Below are 13,176 nucleotides of genomic sequence, written 5' to 3'. Positions count from 1 at the left end.
ATAAAATAATAAAGTCGAATTAAAATAATAAATAATGTTAAAATGAGTGGGTCAGGACTCAGGAGTATATAAAATTATTCTGCCTTGTTCCTCGTTTGCATCGTAGGCTTCAAGCCTATTAAAAATGATCCGCCCGACCCGATCGTCCCGCCCCACCCGACTCTTTGCACACCTCTACCCATAAACTCACAAGAAGATTGGATGAACGGCTGAGAATCATGAACATTGATACAGGCCGGAGAAAAGTCATACCAAAGCTCTCTCTCTTTTGACTGTCTTTTTCCAAAGGGCAAAAGCAAAACCCACTGACATCGACTATATTGATTTATTTTCAATAAAATCCAAAGAAAAAATCGAGGGATAATCTTCTTTGAAGAAGCAGAAGATAAGAGACTCCATGGCGACTTCAAAGCTTCAAGCTTTATGGAATCATCCCGCCGGCCCTAAAACCAGTTACTTTTCTCCCTTTCATTTTATTTAAGGGTTTCCTATTTCGATTTTTTTGTTAATATTGGCTGATTTCATTTTTTTTGTGGGATTAATATCATGAAAATATGTTAATTATTGACACTAATTTTTCAATTGGATTTATCTTGCATCATTTAGTATCTATTTCTGTTTTAATTGATTGTCTTATTGAAATTGACCTTGAAAAGAAGAAATCTTGATGGGTAATGTGGAGATTTGTTGAATATTGAGAGCTATTAGTTTTTAGAAATAATGGATTTTGTATGAGTTGTGCCGGTTTAGTGATTTGGAAAGATGGGCATCTGGGTTATTTTGCAAAGGATATGAAGAGAGCTAAATTTAGATTGAGATTGGGATATTCAATAATTTCAAATGCCAGTATTCGTTCAAAATGAAACAATATTCTTATATATCCATGTTGTGATCTATGTTACTCGGACTCATTTTGCTTCACGTACCCGTGTCCGATCCTTGATGCTCGGACATTGGTATGGCAGTTAGACACTTCATCATTTTAGGCGTAAAATTGAATATTTAGATGTATCCGAGACTTGGACACGTATCAATACCGAGTACAAGTAACATAGATTGTGGTGTTGTGCATGAATACTTTAGGTGAAGTGAATAATCTCAGCAAAATAGATGGTGAATTATGCATATTGGTTGATTTATACTGATTAAGTTAATGGTAGCTTAGTGAAGTTATTCTGTAACTTTTGTTGTGACAAAGAGACTAATCTATTGATTCACGCATTTGATTCTAGTATTTTGGGATTGAATTTTGGCATTGTTGTCATTGAACTTTCAAATTTGTGTCCTTAAGGTAGACATGATTTTCCGATAAGATTATGCTAGTACCAAGTTTTGGTAAAGCCTAAATGATCTCGTCAAAGGAGCTTTTGGCTCGACTTGATAAATGGTCGAGAGTACCTACCTAAGTGTACTTGCTGATTTAACCAATAGATTGCTTTAGCTGGTTTTTTTAAGTATTCACTTAAAAGTGTGTGGTAAAATTTACTTGATAGCTTTAGCGATAAATGATATGAATTATCATGTCAGAATCTAATGTTAAAGCATTCATGGGGAGGTAAGAATTTTAATTTATCGAACTATATGGCAAGTACTTGTGATATCATATGAAATTGTGTGAGACTAGTTAAGAGTATTTTGTCCTGAAAAAATTGTGTGACTTGTTCTAACGTCGGCTGCAAGCACTCATTATATTCTTTGACTTAAAACAATGTGAAATGTCAAATTATTTGAAGATTAGAGATTGTTGTTTCGTAAGGAGGGAAGAGGGACTATCTTGTTGGTAATTTGGTGTAATATGACGTGTCAGATTGTCGTTACTACAACTCTCCCTTTACTCAATGTTGATTTGCTAATAGTACAATACATGTATGCGTCCATGCGTAGACTAGGCTAATCTAGGAATGCAATTCACACTTTTGTTCAAATTGAAGCACCATGAGTGGGTTACCATCCTAAAATGTAAGATATTCGAAAAAAGTTTTAGAATTGCAATGAAGAGCTTGAGATGGTTGTCTTATGTTTTTTTAGACTTTTTTTTTGGATTTTAGCTACTGGCGGCTTTGCAGTGGGGCATTTTGGTTATTAGCTTGTATAGTTTGTCATAAAATTCGTTAGTTAACATATTGAATTATATTCTTGATTAAGATATAGCTAAGATCTATCAGCATATAGTATATGTCGTCTAATTGGGGGAACATTCTGCCAAATTGATCTTATAAAAGGAGGTTTTGTGCATAACAATTGAGCAGCCTATTCGAGAATGCTCAAGTTGAGACGATTTTATCCTAAATAGATAGTATGAGAAATGAACATGAGCATAGAGCATGTATTTTTGAGAAACTGTTGAATGCAATTTTTTAGGAAAGACGTTTGCTTGTAGCGGGTTTTGTATTTTCAAAACTTATGAAGCAGAACCCTTATTTCTCATCCTAAACCAAGATCAAATATTTGCCTAGAGAAATAGAGGATTTTCTTAGAGTTGAACTTGTAATATTGCTGATATAATATTTTGTAAGTCAAAATCAGATAACTAATGGCCTGAGATTCTATCAAGAACTACATTCATATGTCAGCTATATGAAGTTTTGAAGTGTTTGAAAAGTTCGGTATGAAAAAGTTTTCTTATGTTTCGTGCTACATGATTATATTGTCAACTGTTTTCTTGTGATGTCCTCATTTATTAGCATATTTTCCCATCTCACTTTACCGATTCACCAAAATCCTATTTTTCATTGCAGTTCATTTTTGGGCTCCTACTTTCAAATGGGGCATTAGTATAGCCAACATTGCCGACTTTGCTAAACCACCTGAGAAATTGTCTTATCCTCAGCAAATAGGTACTTGTCTATGTCTGAAACTAGCGGCCATGCATATCCACACTGTACTTTTTTTGTATTATATAATGTTTTTAATAGTATTTTGTTTTACTCTGTTTTTTCGCGCCAACACCCTTGTGCTTGTTCTTTTCAGCGGTCACCGCTACTGGAGTCATTTGGTCTCGCTACAGTATTGTAATTACGCCTGTAAGTTTTACTTTTTCCTTTTCCTTTGACTTAGATAATGTTATTCCCATAGTGATAAAACTTTGATCACAAAAAGTTTTTTTATTTATAATTTTCCATTACCAACTGATACCGATGCCACACCTATAAATGGTAATGCATTGAAATGAATATTGTGTAGAATGAATGATGATTGAAGTAGAACAAACGTCACGATTGAAGTTGTCTAGAGATTTTCCTACTAAGTTACATTGACTTTCCATTATCATTGCCATTGTATCGCTCCTGGCATAAAGTCAAATTTTCATGAATGTCGGTGTATGACTTGGGGGTGGGGCCATTATTGAAATCGAAGGAGGAAAGAGGCCAATAGAACCTAAAAAAAATATGTTGACACGGTTTTGTCTTAGAAGTAGGCGCTTTTGTTATTGCTCCAACTTTTAGTATTGCAGAATTTTTCAGAGCTTTATGTTTTTCTCTGTACTATGCGTCTGCAGTTCCGCTTGTGATCTTCACTCTAGGCTTATAATAAATGCTGTGAGGACTGCTTTACTGTATTATAATTAGTTACTTAACATGAAAGGCTTCTGGGGTGGTCGTAAGTTGAAAATCATTTGAGTTTTATTTTAGATCTACGAAATTTACATGTGGCGTAATTGTTTATACGAGTGTTTACCTTGTTTAAGTACTGTATCTGTTTTGCTTATTATCTCGATGCTTTGTGTAACATGCAAGTGGTCTATGAAGCTTTAGTATAATAAAAACATACTAGGAACTCCTGAACCGAAAGTCCGAAACCTATCAAACGCACATAGCAAAGCCTTCACTTTGTATTTATCAGTGATACTCGGCTTTTTCTGTGATTCGCACGATTTTGAAACAAATGAGAGGATTCTTTCAATCAAGCTAAAGGAATTATTTGAACCCTTTTACTATTTTTGCTCGTTGCTTAACGATGCTGATATTTTCCCTCTTGGTTACAGAAAAACTGGAATCTTTTCAGTGTGAACGTGGCTATGGCTGGAACTGGTATTTACCAACTCACTCGGAAGATTAAGTAAGTCTTCTCTATTCATTCTTTGAAATATGAATATCAAATTCAATAATTCTTTGTTTAGACCGTCTCTCGGTGAGATGGCCTACTAATTTAGTGCGAGCAGTTCGGGTGAAGGGGCAGTTAAGTTTTTGCTCTTACGAATTTGGATTCACAAAACATATCGAAACTATGTAATATATAGGAAATTGCATATTGAGCATTATGTCATGGAAAAAAATCACGGTCGCAGTCGCGAAAAACAGCTGTAATGGATAAATAACACGAATCGTGGCCGATGCATTGTGATTTAAAAAAAAAAATCACATAAGGTGTTTTAAACTTATAATTGCTTTTGTTGTTGAGCAATAATATGCAACTAGCTATTATAATTGCCATATTTGAGATTTTTTTTAGTGTATAATTAATTAACTTATTAGTTTTTTGTTAATTATTTTATTTATTAACTAAAATTATGAGTAATTGTAATTTAAGTAATCTTAATAATTAAAGTTAATGGGTATTAATAAAATTTTAACGGGAAGACAAATAACGTTGTAACGGTGAAATAACGTTGTAATAGTGAAATATCGTAATAACGGTAAAATAACAGGCGTTACACATTATATAACGGTCAACACGGCGTTTTGACCATGAAATTTCATGCACCACTATATAACATGATCCAATGTCGCGGCAACTTTCAAACACGTTATAACATTGTAACGGCGAAATATCGTTATAGCGGTAAAATAACGGGCGTTACACGTAATTTAACAGTCAATGCGGCGTTTTGACTGTGAAATTTCATGCACTTTTATACAACATGGTTTAATGTCGCGGCAACTTTCAAACAGTTTATATAACGGCCGTTTGGTTTTGATTTATCTAATTATTTCATTTCCAGTCTGGCTGAGGTTTCTCTCAAAACTTTGAGTTTGCCCTGGTTAGAGTCACAGTTTACAAGCTTTTACTCGGAACTCGACTTCGATTATTACCTTTGCGTAGTTGCTATTCAATCTTTGATTTACTTGCTAACGTTGTTTATCTGTTTGATGGTAATGACAGACACGACTATTTCAAAGATGCAAAACCTGTTGCTGCACAAGAATGATGACGAAAAGCTCATTCAACAATAAACCGAAAAAGATCATCCATGATAGACCTTTTTTTGGTTTTTAGATCCTCATTTTGAATGATTTCTGGGGATTAATTTTGTTGACAATGTTGTTCTTGTCCTTTTTCCATAACTTGGGCATAACTTTGATGATTGTATTTGATCATTTTATTCTTGGCTTTCCTTTTCCTGCCCGTTGGAAGTATCATATTTTTTTCCAGTTATCGTACGAGAATAAATACAAGAACAACCTATTTTCTTTTTACTTTTGGTTTTTCGTGATTTTCTTTTCTTGAAAAGAATTACATGTTAGAATCGGAAAAAGAAAAAATAGAAAGGAAAAGTGATGAATGAATAATGGTGATGATGAATGATCATGGCTTGATGATTTACAAGAAGATGATGGTGATAATCATCCCGTTCGTTCATCACCGGTCGTGAAACAATATGATTGAAGAAGATGATATAGTAAGTGCGATAAGAAGAGCGTTTGAGGAAAATGAAAATGTTAGTAACACCAGGCAATTGCTGTTCAACTTTTTTGCTTTTCTTTTAAATGGCCTGTTGTTGATAATAGCAAACTATTTTTATTTTAGGTTTATTTTCATCATAATCTAACAAACACTTATTTTGAAAAATAAGTTAAAATGTCTTGTTTGCAGAAATTGCAATTTTTTTTATTGGATCTAATTTAGGTTGTCTACAAATCAGATGCGAAAATTTGAAAAAAATAAGATTATTTAACAACTTAATTCCAAAAATAAGCTCCGTGAAAACTTATTTCCCAAAATAAGCGTCCGTACATCCAAGCCTAGGTTCGGCAAGAGTCGCTGTTACTAACAGCGAAAGAGAAAAAAAAAATTAAAAGCCCAAAGTCGCTGTTACCAACAGCGACTTAAAAAAAAAATTAAAAGCCCAAAGTCGCTGTTACTAACAGCGACTTAAAAAAAAATAATAATAATAATAATTTTTTTTTTTTGCTGTTAGTAACAGGAACATGTCCCATTTGACATGACCAAGTTTGTGCAGCAGCGTAACCTACATTTTAGACAATATAAAGGAAAATACTAAGATGGGGCCATTTGTACATGAAAAAACACAACAATTTCTACAACAGTCAATATATTACTCATTTAAAACAAATCAATGATTAATAAACTTAAGTGGGCAAAGATCAAATTTTGCAACAAACATCAAGTAATAATTCTAAATTGAACGTACAAGTTTGTGAGACCATGAAAAGAACACTAATTCTTTATTGAGGCCGTCTCACCGTGAGACGGTCTCAATTGTGTCAACCAAATACATGTGTGAATTTAGATTTCATTTTTTTTTATGTATTTGTATTAATGGGCTGCTTGTATGGGCTCGTCTCACGGTGAAACGGTCTCATACAAGACTTGCTGTGAAAAGAAACCTGCAATTGAGTAATAAATTAAATGTTACCTTTCCATGGTAGTGTTGACAGATCCACCTTGGAGTGGCATGAAAGGGAGTTTGACTCTCCTCTGGCGGTTTGATCCTCAAGTGCGTTGTGGAAGTGACAAAACGATTCGCACGTCTTCTGCAAGAGTTCTCTTGAAGTGCTCTAAATCGAATATATCCGAGAATTCACTACATAATCAACATTACATCAATGAAACTATCGGTCAATCAATCTTGGAATAGTAAATAGAAAATGATAATGGACTAATTGCTACCTCTCATCCCCCCAGACAATGTTGACTTGGAGAACTGGGACAACAAGGGCAGCTCCGAGAATCCTGGCGATAACAACAGCGTCCACAATCTGATTTCTCTGTTGATTCATGCCACCACTTACAACCACCATCAAATATTTAGTCCTATCTTTAAGGATCTTTGGGCTTGTCCCCCTATACTCTTGGCTAAACGTTAGACATGGTGTATACACAAAACTATCGGGTTGCTTCCAAAAAGAACTACTATCCTCCTCATATTTGTTCTCCTTAACCATGATAACAGCAAAAAAAAAAAAAAAATAAATAAAAAATTTAAGTCGCTGTTAGTAACAGCGACTTTGGGCTTTTAATTTTTTTTAAGTCGCTGTTAGTAACAGCGACTTTGGGCTTTTAATTTTTTTTTTCTCTTTCGCCGTTACTAACAGCGACTCTTGCCGAACCTAGGCTTGGATGTACGGACGCTTATTTTGGGAAATAAATTTTCACGGAACTTATTTTTGGAATTAAGTTGTTAAAGAATCTTATTTTTTTCAAATTTTCAATCAGATGCACCCCTAATAAAGCCACTCTTCTACCTTTCTCATCCACAATTTTAATATGGAAAAATTACCATGAATAATTGTTAATTTCCCTACAATAATATCAATTATTGATTAACTATGAATAGTTAAACTTAATCGGATGTTTTATACAAAGGTTGTATTATACATGGTAATTTTTCCTTTTAATATTACATATTTGAACTTTTATTATATTTTATTTCCTTGTATAACTAAATAAAAAAGCACAAGTTTATAAATATATGTCCTTTGTATTTCATAGTATTTGGAATATTTTTATTTTTAGTTTGTTTCACAAAATTTATTAAAATTTTATTTTTGGGTCTTATTTGAAAATTTTTCTCTACTTTTTAGACAAGCATTAAATTTATTTTTTCATCCTTTTCCTCATAAAATACGTATTTTTTTTGCTAATATGCTCTTAATAAAAACAAAAATATTGCTTGAAAATATACGCATAAAAGGCATAAAGATAGGAAAAAAAACTAAGACGGAAAACAGAACACCCAAACTTACCCATTTTCCCACTATTATTCATCACCGGCGAAAATTCGACAGCCGATCTATCAAATCGCCGGGAAATGGAAGGAGTAGGAGCTCGTTTGGGCCGATCTTCAAGCAGATATGGAGCCACAACAGTCTTTAACGGTCCAGTTAGAAAATGGAAGAAAGATTGGGTTCCAATTCCCCCTTCATCTTCAAACAATTCAAATCATCATCATCATCATAACAATAACAATAATCATCATCACTCTTCTTCTAATGGGAACGTTAATGGCAGTAATGGTAACAGTGCTTCTCATCTTCGTCTCTACAAGTGGACTCCGCTAAATAAAGAAACTTCTTCTAATGATAATAATAGTAATACTAGTAGTAGTAATAATAATAAAGTTAGCAGCAGTAATATCGATGATAGTAATGGAAATAAGGATTCTGGTAAAGACGATGTCGTTTCTGAAGAGCCCAGGAAAAAGAAGTTCAAATATTTTCCGGTAACTTTTTTTAAAAAATTTTTGTGTTTAGTATTATTTGCTTTGTTGAATATTTTTGGGTCTAGATTTTTTTTTCTCTTTAATGGTGATTTGATTCGTTATATTTGGTTTGTTTTTGGGTAATTGAGATGAGTTTGGGTTGAATTTGGTTTTGATAGAATAATTTGTTTTTACTTTTCGAGATTTGTGTTAATTTAAGGTCTTATTGTACTTGAGCTCATGGATTGAAGTGTATCGACTTATAATTAGTCTAGATTTTAGTTGCTAGCTGTTTTGATTTTCTTACAATTTTAAGAATTGGGATGTATTAGTGCCCTTTTTTGGGTACAAGGTAGCCTTCGGGAAGTGGAGGGCTAGGGGATGGGCAACAAGAATCGAACCTAAGTTCATATGCTCCAACCGAGACAAACTTTATTCTCATGTATTAGTTCCCTTAATTGTTAGAAATTTTGGGGTTTAAATGCCTTAATTGGATGGATTGGGTTGGCTTTTGTATCAAATTGGTCATTATGGCAACAAAGCCCTGATCTTTGATATTCATGCCCTAAGGGCTATCAATATAAGGAGCTAAAGAATGGAAATATGAAACATTATTATAGCTATGTGATAAATTCTCAACTTAGTGCTATTTTAGGTAATATATTAATATTTGTGTAGCCTATAGAGCTACATATACCATAATCCGAAAACTTTATGCATTGGGATGGTGAAATTTAGCTTATTGGATTTTTTGGAGGTTAAATTTGGTTATGGGTTCTTGGTTATTTCTATTCTCGTAATATCCTTTTTTTTAAAAATTAGCACCTTGTGATTGGCAAAGAAGGGATCAATTTAATGCCGCAGAATTTTCATCTTTTAGTAATGTAGTAATTGGATTAATGGTTGACATACAAGTACAAGAAAGGCGGAAAACTGTTATGAGTGTTTTCTAATGTAAAATTGTCTTTTTTGATGAAGATTTGACATTGTGACACTTGGCAATATGGTGTTGTAGGCACTATTCAGAAGTTTTTTTCCTTGTTTAAAAGCTCTTTTTAAAGTGTTCTGTGACCTTTTCTGCTTCAAAGGGACTTAAATAGTCAATTGTCTTTTCTCAGCATTATAGCATATGGGCTCTGATGAGGTAATATGTACTTTAAAAAGTAAAATCCTAGGTTGAATTTTGATATGAATATCATGATTATGGAAGTATTTATCTATTAACATTCAAGAATTTAAATAGATTTACAGTTTACTATATATGGAAGTGACTTTAACTATGCTTTTTGTGGCTTAGTTTGAAAGGGCTTTTCTGGTTTTAAAGATATAGGTGTGGGGCAATTTCTGTACTTGTTCATTCTTTATCAGATGCAAAGTCTTGTGTACTAAGGTTTTGTTTGCTATGTTAGTTATCTTAATTAACTTCAATATTAGATGCTAGAGTTTGTAGCATTTGGAGGATCCTGCTTTGTGCTGTTGTTATGGATGCTCGTTCTGTATATGTTCCTTCAGGTGGTGCATAGGGTGTCGGTAGACTTGAGCTGGATATATTTACAGATGACTAGGGGAGGGAACTGAAATGGATGAAATCCAGTTGTAATCAGAAAGGTAACTGATTGTTGGGTTGGTTAGATAAGGGAAGGTACTGGAACTTTTGGAATGTTGTAGAGGTCTGATAGATTCAGTGGTAGTTTTCAATGAAGTTATGTTGACGATTGAGGTTATGGAGGGCTACTGACTTATTGTTATTTGGTGTTGGATTGTTTTTCACAAAAAGTTTGTGCATAGGTCCTGTACCCCCAGCTGTTCATATGCTACAATGGTTCAAACCCTAATTCTTGATGCAGAAAAGTTTTGTCTGTTTCATTAAAATGCATTTGATGACTTTAACCTTGTGTAACTTAATTTATTAGCCAATTCGCTTTTTGAATTTGTGATTCACTCATCATTGCCGAAATATAGCCCAAAATTCGCCTTTTCGATTCGGGATTTGTTAGAAGATTAGTGAATCATGTGACAGTTAACCACATTGATTTCTTTTGGTTCATGTAGCCAACCCCCTATTGTTGGGCTCAAGGCTTTGGCATTAGTGTTGGTGATGTTATTTATAATGTAAAATTGATGATGCTGCGTCATTGATGATCCAATGTTGAGGCATATTCCTCCCTGGATCCTTGTGTGTAATTAATCAGCAACATAGCCTCTGTTAGTTGTTTTGGAACTAGGCAACCAGACTCCATTACTCTTTTGATTGTACACACTTTTAGAGTACAACAGCATGCTACCGATCTGAGAACAATTTATCTATAGCAATCATCACTGGATACATGGTAGTCTCATGCGGTTAGCTTTGATGTGCATTGTTTTCGAGTCTAGCTACTCATCCTAAATCGAGTTCTGACCTCTTATCTACTTCTTGCTTATAAGCAAAACTAAGCAACCTCCTTCACTTTCAAGTTCAGCTATTAAGGTCCTTGGTTGTTTTCTACTTCTTTCTACCTTTTTATTTTTCACTTCCATTATTATTTTGGTTGCTGATCTCTCCAAACTACAATTTGTACGGATTTGAGGGTCCCAGCTACATAATAGACAAAGAATTTTGATTGCTTTGCTTGTCAATGTATTTTGGCAGTATTGATTATAGAGAGCTAGAAGGAACGTGATTTTGACTAATTCATTAAAAGACGCATCATCTGTATTTGTTACTAAAATGAGGTGCAATGGTGCATTCTTTGGAGCTTTGACTTTGCATGTGCTGCCAAACTTGATTCTGTTAGTTATGAGGTGTTTGAAAATTGCATTCAGTTTTTTGGGATAATTTGCACACTGCCAAGTCTATTTCGAATTCATTTCGAGGGGGTTTGGCAAACGTCTGATAGCCGGAAGCTGATAGCTAATTATAGTGACTGATTTGCCCAGCTGATTTTATTAATTGGTCTGATTTTGAACCCGCTGTTTACAAACAACTTATTCATAACAATAAGCAGTTTCAACCAGTTAATTTTCCAAAACATTGCTCAATAAGTGATTTTACCTAACACCCCCTTCGTATTAGTTGTAGAATGAGGTTCTTATCAATTTTGTGGCCTGTTGCGACTGTGAAGGCACACTGTTCCCTCAGTCCAATGTCCCTTTTTTTAGCTAAATGAAACATATTTTTTGCACCACTTCCGCAGCATTTTAATATTTCCATACATTGTAACAGATTGCATTGTTAGAGGAACAGAAAAAAGAAACTGAAGAGAATGGTGATGAAGATGAAGATAAGCCTGTTGGTAGCAATGAAAATACCAGAGAGCAAGCTTCTAAGAGTGATGGTAACGACGAAAAGCCAGACATCAATGACGTGCCCATGGAAGAGAATGAGGTAATTAGTTTCCATACTCTTGCACTCTACACTGATTTGTTTTGGTTCATGAACCTGAACCTGTACCGTTCGGATTAAGGCTTTGGCATTGTTGTATTCTTGCACTCTAGGTGTAATATATTCGCACACCTTTGAAACTTCTATGTTGATCCTAACTGTTCCGTTGTCCTTCCATCTTCTTCAAAGTCAAGTTTTTGCAGTCAATCACCTTTTTCAGCATGTTATGCCTTTTAGACCAATTATTTGATGATCTACGAGACTACGACCGTTTAATAATACATCAAAAGTGTATTTGAGCTATACGGAGAATTGCTTTTTTTGGTCCGAATGCCCTCAACAAATCATTGTGCTATATGAATAAGGAAGAGAAATCGACTAGAAATAGTAGGCATTGGATTGATAGAGTTTGGTTCATCGCCTAAAAATAGAATAATTGCACTGCACCTGCATTAGTATCAAATGTGTGCCGATTGTTTTCAGGCTGATGAAGAGAATCAAGCTGCACCAGCACGGCAAGACTTGAATGAATTGGACTTGAGCTTAGGTTTGACGTCACACGATGACGAGCATGATTCAGACTGACCTGAAAAACAATGGTTAACTTAAAAGGAGCAAATTATGAGTCACGAGTGATCTACAAGCCGAATCATAAGTATGAAATCGGTATGGTCTGCCCATTGCGGGGAATACCAGTTATTATTTCTCTGCTCTACGTAATGTTGTCGTGTTTAATGGGTGAAGAAGTTGCCTGTTAATGTACTACTATTTTTTTAGCCTCTGTTGATAGTTCATTTAACTGAGCTTATTGTATTTGTAACGCTAATTATGTACTCAAAAGATACAGCATTCCCCATTTTTTAACTAATAAATTTTCATCTAATTATTTTAGTGAGAAAAAAAAGGAAGGGAAGGGGAAGGAAGGCAAGGGAAAGGAAGGTAAATAACTTTTGTTAGTATAGGAGGGGCAGTTGGCGGCATCTTATTTATGTCTTAGATTATTAAATCCATTCCTTTTGTTTATCGTTTGTTATTGTTCATTGCCTTTAATTATCGCTCTTTACCTCATTTACTTTTATCTTTATTTTTAGTTATTTGTACGTATTTTTTATTTTATTTGTAAGTTGCAGGTTTCTCTCTCTTTGAAGACCTTTCTCGAGGCGAGGGACTATTTAACCGCACTCTCTCCTCTATGGGATGAGCTGCCGTATTTTATCCCTCCCCAGACCCTGATCATAGTTTTCTATGAGTGGGATACACTGAGTTTGCTGATGATGATGATGATGATGAGGGAATGGAAGGGAAAGGAAGGGAGATTGAAGTTTCCTTTCAAATCTTTTCAACTTTGGAGATATTAGAATCTTAATAAAAATATCCATCAAATCCTTTTAGTTTTCTTCCGGTCAGATCTCTTCCCTTTCATTTTACT

At 34.3% G+C, this 13,176-nt stretch overlaps 2 protein-coding genes and 1 pseudogene across 2 annotated transcripts; 2 read left to right on the top strand and 1 right to left on the bottom strand.

The window, feature by feature from the left end:
- Window positions 1-127: 127 nt before the first annotated feature.
- On the top strand, window positions 128-5,417 carry LOC130824306 (mitochondrial pyruvate carrier 4). Its single transcript, XM_057689240.1, has 5 exons — window positions 128-452; window positions 2,739-2,837; window positions 2,971-3,023; window positions 3,986-4,059; window positions 5,104-5,417. The coding sequence occupies exons 1-5, from the start codon at window positions 398-400 to the stop codon at window positions 5,147-5,149; spliced, it is 327 nt and encodes a 108-aa protein (XP_057545223.1). The 5' UTR covers window positions 128-397; the 3' UTR covers window positions 5,150-5,417.
- On the bottom strand, window positions 5,321-7,127 carry LOC130823448 (O-fucosyltransferase 20-like; annotated as a pseudogene).
- Window positions 7,128-7,879: 752 nt separating this feature from the next.
- Window positions 7,880-12,630, top strand: LOC130824303 (uncharacterized). Its single transcript, XM_057689238.1, has 3 exons — window positions 7,880-8,404; window positions 11,589-11,750; window positions 12,231-12,630. The coding sequence occupies exons 1-3, from the start codon at window positions 7,994-7,996 to the stop codon at window positions 12,330-12,332; spliced, it is 675 nt and encodes a 224-aa protein (XP_057545221.1). The 5' UTR covers window positions 7,880-7,993; the 3' UTR covers window positions 12,333-12,630.
- The last annotated feature ends 546 nt before the right edge of the window (window positions 12,631-13,176 follow it).

The sequence above is a fragment of the Amaranthus tricolor genome, chromosome 9, assembly GCF_026212465.1.
Source record: "Amaranthus tricolor cultivar Red isolate AtriRed21 chromosome 9, ASM2621246v1, whole genome shotgun sequence".
NCBI classification, from domain to species: Eukaryota; Viridiplantae; Streptophyta; class Magnoliopsida; order Caryophyllales; family Amaranthaceae; genus Amaranthus; species Amaranthus tricolor.
This window is presented reverse-complemented; position numbering and strand designations above follow the sequence as displayed.

Coding starts and splice junctions, on each gene's coding strand:
- LOC130824306 (XM_057689240.1), top strand. CDS start 398: ATGGCGACTTCAAAGCTTCAAGCTTTATGGAATCATCCCGCCGGCCCT. Junction 3,024..3,985: donor ACAGTATTGTAATTACGCCT/GTAAGTTTTACT, acceptor TCTTGGTTACAG/AAAAACTGGAATCTTTTCAG. Junction 4,060..5,103: donor CAACTCACTCGGAAGATTAA/GTAAGTCTTCTC, acceptor TGGTAATGACAG/ACACGACTATTTCAAAGATG.
- LOC130824303 (XM_057689238.1), top strand. CDS start 7,994: ATGGAAGGAGTAGGAGCTCGTTTGGGCCGATCTTCAAGCAGATATGGA. Junction 8,405..11,588: donor AGAAGTTCAAATATTTTCCG/GTAACTTTTTTT, acceptor ACATTGTAACAG/ATTGCATTGTTAGAGGAACA. Junction 11,751..12,230: donor TGCCCATGGAAGAGAATGAG/GTAATTAGTTTC, acceptor GATTGTTTTCAG/GCTGATGAAGAGAATCAAGC.